This window comes from Homalodisca vitripennis, unplaced genomic scaffold, assembly GCF_021130785.1.
Source record: "Homalodisca vitripennis isolate AUS2020 unplaced genomic scaffold, UT_GWSS_2.1 ScUCBcl_10567;HRSCAF=19515, whole genome shotgun sequence".
NCBI classification, from domain to species: Eukaryota; Metazoa; Arthropoda; class Insecta; order Hemiptera; family Cicadellidae; genus Homalodisca; species Homalodisca vitripennis.
The window spans coordinates 881-8,288 of record NW_025786679.1 but is presented as its reverse complement, the minus strand read 5'-3'; the positions used below and the strand labels follow the sequence as shown (position 1 = coordinate 8,288).

General features: G+C 34.2%; 1 protein-coding gene across 1 annotated transcript; it reads left to right on the top strand.

Annotated features, from left to right (window-relative positions):
- Positions 1 to 5,713: 5,713 nt before the first annotated feature.
- Positions 5,714 to 7,123, top strand: LOC124374849 (tubulin beta chain-like). The gene is given in 4 exon segments (XM_046832991.1): positions 5,714 to 5,827; positions 5,830 to 5,907; positions 5,909 to 5,926; positions 7,064 to 7,123. Coding segments are annotated over 4 exon segments (270 nt in total).
- The last annotated feature ends 285 nt before the right edge of the window (positions 7,124 to 7,408 follow it).

The window sequence follows — 7,408 nt, the reverse complement described above, 5'->3', positions numbered from 1 at the left end:
GTACTTCTCACATTAATAATTGGTGCACATGGACATAGCATTTCCACGGAATTAATAATATAAGATTTTGATTATTACCTCCTTCATTAGTGGCAACGAACGAAAACTATAGAATACATACACTTCTTTAAACTTGACACAAATTACAATTTATTTAATTAAACTAAGTTTTCCATTAGAAGTACATTCGTTTAATATACTATAATTTGATTTACAGAGATCAACACTTACATTTAAGTTATCTAATGAATTTAAGAATTTTAAAATCAATTAATAAAATCTTTTAAGGTTAAACTCTTTCAATTACAATAGGTATAAAACTATGATTAGATCCACTCAAAATTTCCTGAACATTGGACCAAAATATAACACCAGGTCGATTTATTAAAATATTGATCCTTGATTAAATCCCGACCAGGTGATGCAATCTATTTTAAGCACCAATATATGGGATTTGGTTCATGGATATGAATAACATCTGTTGATTGATAACCTAAAATACGAATTTGGATATTATAAGGCAATACAATTCCGATTATCCTGTATTCTAATTAATCGAAATTCACTTGATTCTAAATTAATTATTCTCTTATACTCCTTGTTCGCTCGGGATTCTATAGTTACTGTATTATTTTTTTATTAAGTTTCCCCAAAAAGGAGATTTCCTCAAAACATAACTTTGCTTTCTCTAGGTTTTTGCCGTTAAGCCATGTTATACTTAGTCCTATTTAACGAATCTCTCTCAGAACATGGTACTAAATGCGATGGCAGATGCCCTATCACGTATGTTTTGAGGGCGAGTCGACGGGAACATCTGATCACGAGCCCAGATAGTGACTGCCGGAACGGTCCAGACTCCAGGTATAAAAATAGATTATCGATTTCCTTCTGCCATCAAACTCCTCAAGAACTCCTCCCGAAGGCAAAAAATGGTATAACCAACATCTAATGTAAAGCCCTAAAAAGGCAGATAAATAATAAGTTGCAATAAGAAAGGAGATAATTTGTGGTTGTTTAATTAATGATTTTGCCATTAGTAGCCGTTTAAAGATTTAGAAAAATATCAACTTCAAGATAAAGAAAATCATGGGGGGGGGGGGGGGGGGGGCGGATAAATCATTCATATCCTGTAAAAAGCAAATAGTAAGCAATTTATGTATTATTTTATAAAAAATAATTTACTGATTGTACAACAAGGAATGTAAAAAGTAAGAGTAAGATTATTTTGTTGCGCTGTTACAGTTAATTGATTTAGTATATGAATTCTTCCACAGTTCTTTAATAGGAGGTTCATTTAGGCATTGCTTAGAACGCAAAGAAAAATTAATCAGTATTTTTAATAGAACCTGATTTAGGAACGAAATTATAAAGGCGAAAGTGAAAGGCAGTGTTAATGTTTGTAAAAATGAGTAAAGTGTGCGCAAAGAAAATATGGAAGGCGCGAATTAGTATCTGTATGCTATTTAAGAAACAATATGGATTGTATTATTCATAGATCTTTTAGGTCCCTTAGTGAGAACTAGAAATAGCAATGTAATACTTTACTTGTAGTTGTTAAGATGCCGCCAGTAATATTTATCTATGGCTAATCCTTTGTAGGGAATTGTAAGCGTGCTGAAATATGTAAAAAATTAGACCGCATAATTTTTAAACAACTTTTCCTGTACCTAAAATAATAGTGTACAGAACAATGCCGCATATTTTACATCAATCACTGTATTTTACACATAAGAAGTTCTTATTTAAGAATTGTTTATTGAAACATCTCGTAGACTAGCGCCTTACAGGGCTAATGGAAATCAATCAGAAAGGCATATTAGAAACATAGTCTTTTATACACTTATTACGTAGTTTCTATCACAAACTGTCATAGTAATTGGGAAATAATGAACCTAGGCTATATACAATTAAGTTTACAACACCGCCCATAATGAAAAGCACAGGTTTTGCTGCCTTTGATTTAATGTTTTAATCATTCCTGTAATAAATGCTTATTAATCTAATTTTATGGAAGCTAGAATGATCTAAAATTGGTGAGAATTTGTCCAAGGAAAACTGTTGTAAACAATTTAAAGAGAGCTGTGGTGAATGTAAAAAGGAGTATAGCACATAACCAGTAATAGACAAAAGTACTCAGAGCAAAATGTAAAACATCCCTTTTAAGTTGCATTCCTTAGTATGGATTAGAACCCACTATTTAAGCATAAGGTAGAAAAAGTTTTGATGCAAAATTTAGCACCAATATATGTAGGGATTTTAATAGAATTTTATATTTATTAAAGCCCTGTAAAACTTGTTATTGTACAACACACTGGAAAATGTTTTTGAGTGAATGTAAAAAAATGGTTCATATTGTAGATTTAAAATTAAAATTAAAGACCTGTTCTGTATAAATAAAAAAAAAAAAAAAAATTTGTATCATCCCTAGCTTCAAAGGAACCACTTGCTGCCAAATTTAAAAGATAAGAATAAAATCCAGGAAGTTAAACTGTTGTGGTGAAATTGTTAAACGAATGTGTCAATGAAATAAAATATAGAAAAAGATATTTGTAAAATAGACATTAGTATATAAGAAATGAGACAGCAGTTGATCCTGTTTGTAATATAGTGGGAAACAAATATGAAAAGTTGTGGTCTTTTAGTCATGTATGTCAAAATATTGTGAAGTTTGAATTTTTGTGGATATAATTTTGGAAGTGTTAAAATTCATGTAGATGTAAGATGTATATGGATGTATTTGTATGTAAATATGTATATTAAGAGTGTTGGAGTATTCTAATAAAGAAATGTTGAGGACTTAGCTTCTCGTGAGGGGGACGTTTCATTCCAAAGTTATTCGATCCATATTGGTAACTTGTCCGCAAGTCTCAGGGTATTTAATGGCAAAACACTATACACAAAACACTGGTATGAATGCAAAAAGGGAAGGTATGAATGTTGGCGCCTATATAACCAAAAACACTACACTACATTTGTTCACGATTTAACTCGCCTTAAATGCCCTCCTTATTCTTGCATACGACCCGCAAATTCTAAAACGCTGCAACGTTTGCAACTTTGCATGAAAATTAGTTTGCCCTAAATCTGGATTTTCTATATTTTGGTCCCTAAGCGAGCAGTCATAGAACTGCCCTTTGGCATGCGATCTAGCGGATTTCATAATGGGAAACTTTTGAAACCCGCGCGCTAGTTCGTATTTGTTATGGTTGAATTTTGAATTTTTGTAATGAATATAAGGTTGAATTAAGTTTGTTATTTTAGAATATGTCGTTAAAGCTACAAGTGACCTAACTAGGTTGCGAAATCTAAAACAGGGGGGATATTCTGTAACCGTAAATAAGTTAATTATAATTTCATACAATGTAAATTTCGCAACCTAATCAGCCAAGTAATAATATAAATATTAATTTTTACATCCAATGTTCCGGAAACTAAAATTATTGTGGCGGGCAAGTAACCTACCTAAATTGGGCACGCGTTTGAATTTTTTTTTCTTCATAACCCTTGTGTAGCAGCAACCAACTACGTACAACCGAGATAAGACCTCGTCGCGCTTTTGTCCGTAAGTAAAATTTATCTCTTTTCGTATTTATTAAATTAGCCCTTTGATGCCATAACGTATAAAATGAATGTAACGTAAAGTAAAGATGTGAATAGTAAAAGTAACTTACCCTTGAAGATCTTTTTATTTGTCTTGATTGAGATAGATAGAAGGTTGTGGCGTCCGTCCTTATGGCGACGAGCACGTTGTTATTAAATAGTAATTTGTATCATTAAATGGCTAATACCGTCGCGAATTTGGTTTTATGGGAGGAGTTTTACGTAGCTGATGTATCTCACGTGGTTTGTGATTGAATAGATGGCTACCATTTCTCAACTTCTACATTCTCTTCTAGACAATAACCGCTTCTCTAAACTACAGCTTCAAGTGTCCTCGTGCCGAGACGGGCGCCCGACACCCGGGGTTTTGTGAGTCCTACCTATTGCGAAGGGAAGTGAAAATATTAATTGTTTTGTAAAAGTAAAACTTTTTCGGTACGCCATAATTCAATAGAACATTGGGAATATTTTTAGGCCCATCCTAGAAAGATATACTTTTAGTTATTATATTCTAAATTTGGCAGCAACGTGGCAGTACATAACTTTTCCTTTACCTATCTAAAAGTGGTGCTTTTAAGTTTTCGTAAATTAAACTGAACTTATAGAGTAAAACTTTGTATTTCTAGTATTTATTACTACGACCTCAGAAGGTCTCACACCACCCCCAATGTGTTATCGTCATAACGGTTACACAATAATGGACGGGTATGAGCAACCCAAATACTGGAAGTGTTACTTTTATTAAATTCCTTGATCAAGAAACAAATTGCATTGCCAACGACGTTTGGTAAGTACGACTTTTCTTGAGTGATGTTTTCTAAAGATTGTTTGGATGGGGTGGGGTATGTTGTAGCATTTGCAGGATTTGCTACATATACCCAATCTTCAATTAAATTACCACCTGTTAAAAACATATTAACGTATCTCATGTATTCTTCACATCCACGAAATCTACATTTATGAAGAAGGTAAAAAGGTTCGTAAACCGTTTTGCAGGATGGTTCGACGCCGAAAAAACATGATGGCAGCTTGTGATCCTAGGACCATGGCAGATACCTCACCGTGGCGGCGATCATTCTGGAGGCATGATTGTCAATGAAGGAAGGTGGAACGAAGCAGATGTTAAACGTGCAGAACAAAATTCTGGGTAAGTTTCTTTTAACCACTCAAAAGCAATTAATAAAAGTATTTTGCTGTATGGGCTTATTATCTTCATGATTAGTAACTAATAGTTCTTTTATCAACTAAATTACCTATGCACAACACCCTTTCTGATAACCAAGATTTTTGACGGAAGGCCTCTGATAATACAATGTTCCCAAGAACTTCAGCCGTAAATTCTATTAGGTGTACCTTTCTCTTAGAACCACTAAACCATTTTTAAGCAATGAATGTTTAACTGATGGTGGTCTCAATCAAATAAAAAGAATGTTAGTAAAGAAACAAAATTTCTTGCATTAATTAAAAAAAAGTAGGGTGGTACAAGTTTGCGAAAAGAAAAATTTTTGGGCATCTAAAACTTGGTTACTATTTCTACTAGTAGGCCTATGAAAATAAATAGTCTTTATCACCGTATATATTATACATTGTATGCTATTGTTTTCAAAACGTCCAAAAGTATTTCAGTGGAAGTCCAAGTTGAGGACATCAGTGTTTTTAAACACCAACGTTTAAGGTATATTTATGGAAACGTAGTTTTAGCCATATTTTAACCGATGTAGACTATCCCCTATGCATGAATTATAAATTGTTGAATGACTTAATCAACATCATACCCATGTAAGATGAATACGCTATTTAATTGTTTTTTAGGCAATTATATTTTAAAATTAAATCTAATATTTATGAAATTCCTCAAAAAGGTCAAATTAACGATGCACATTACTGTCTACACCAAAAGTTTTGTATCTTATTGTGAATTTTGGATGGTTTACAGTGTGCCATTTTATTACAGTACTTTGAAATTATAAAGTCATCACATTAACCAGAACGCTCATTGGTTTCTTAATCACTAAAACTACTTGTTTTTTCAGATACTTTGTGAGAATGGATTCCCAACAATGTTAAAGTAAGCCGTGAGTGTGGCGATATTCCAACCTCGTGGCCTTGAAGTATGTCTGCGACGTTTATAAGGAAATTCCACTTTTTTGTTTGGGGGCTATCCAAGATAATATTTAAAAGGATCTCTGAGCAGTTCACTGCCATGTTCCGGCGTAAGGGCCTTCTTGCAGCTGGTATACGGCGGAAGAGGGGATGGACGAGATGGAGTTCACAGAGGCCGAATCTAACTTGAATGACCTTGTGTCCCGAATATCAGCAGTATCAGGTGAGTCATAATAGGCATTCTCATAGAAAGCAAGAGAAGATATTTAACGATGACTAAGTATCACAGAGGCGGAATCTAACATGAATGGACATTTGTTGTCCGAATATCAGCAGTATTCAGGTGAGTCTTACTAGCGTTCTTGATAAAGAGGAAGAAGCGGACTGAGTATCACAGAGGCCGAATCTAACATGTATGGACCTTGTGTTCCGATTATCAGCAGTTTTCAGGTGAGTAGATCTAGCATTCTTGTATAAAGAGAAGAAGGGACTGACCTTCACAGAGGCCGAATCTGACTTGAATGACTTTTGTATCCGAATATCAGCAGTATCAGGTAGGAATAGACGACGGATGAGTTCACAAAGCCCGAATCTAACATGAATGACCTTGTGTCCGAATAACAGCAGTTATCAGGGTGAGCCTTACTATGCATTCTTGATAGAGAAAAGGAGGGGGATAGGTGGGACTGAGTTTCACAGAGGTCGAATCTAAACATGAATGACCTTGTGTCCGTATATTCAGCAGCTATCAGGTGAGTAGATCTAGCATTCTTGATAAAGAGAAGAAGGGGACCTGACTTCACAGAGGCTCCGAATCTAACATGAATGACTTTGTATCCGAATATCAGCAGTTATCAGGTAGGAATAGGACGAGGATGAGCTTCTCGGAGGCCGAATCTAACATGAATGACCTTGTGTCCGAATATCAGCAGTATTAGGAGATCGTCATTAGCATTTGTTATGGAGAGAAGAGGGGGATTAGATGAAACTGATGTTAAACAGAGGTCGTGTCTAACAGTTGTCTAATCAGTAAAATGTTTTGGTGCCAGAAACTAAAAACCTATTTGCGCATTTACTTTTGCAAGTTCGTAAGAATTTAAACAACCTCGTTTATATAGAACTTTTCCGATGTATAATTATTTAGTGCTATTTTGCTTTCTGATTTTCCGTTTGTTACCAACAAGGGACGCGTATGGTAGACTTAATTCAAACAGATCTATCTAAAATGTTGCACCTGCAATTTGGACAACCTGAAATAGCTTACCGCAATGAATTTAAGCTATGGCATTTCATTATCGGATATAACGACTAGTTATTCTATTCTAATTGAATTATTGTAATGAATCGTGTTTATTTCCAGGAACTAACTGCAGACGACGACGTAGAATTTGATGAGGAAGATGGTGACGTACTAACCTGAAGAAACTGAATAAGACTCTCAAACTTTGATTTTTTTAAACTTGTAATTAACTTTTTTCTGAATATTTGTTTGTATAAAGTCAATAAATTTTAAATCGTTTAAACTTAGTTTATTTTTTTCATAAACTCAAGAGTGTTTTCTGGTATAAATATTATCTCTCATATTTAGTACTATTTTGGGACTTTCTCAAATACCACGTTGACCAACCTAACCTAGAAACCCCCCTTAGGGTTTAGGTTACGTCCTTTTTCTAGGATTTGGGAATGTACACTATTTTATCAATAC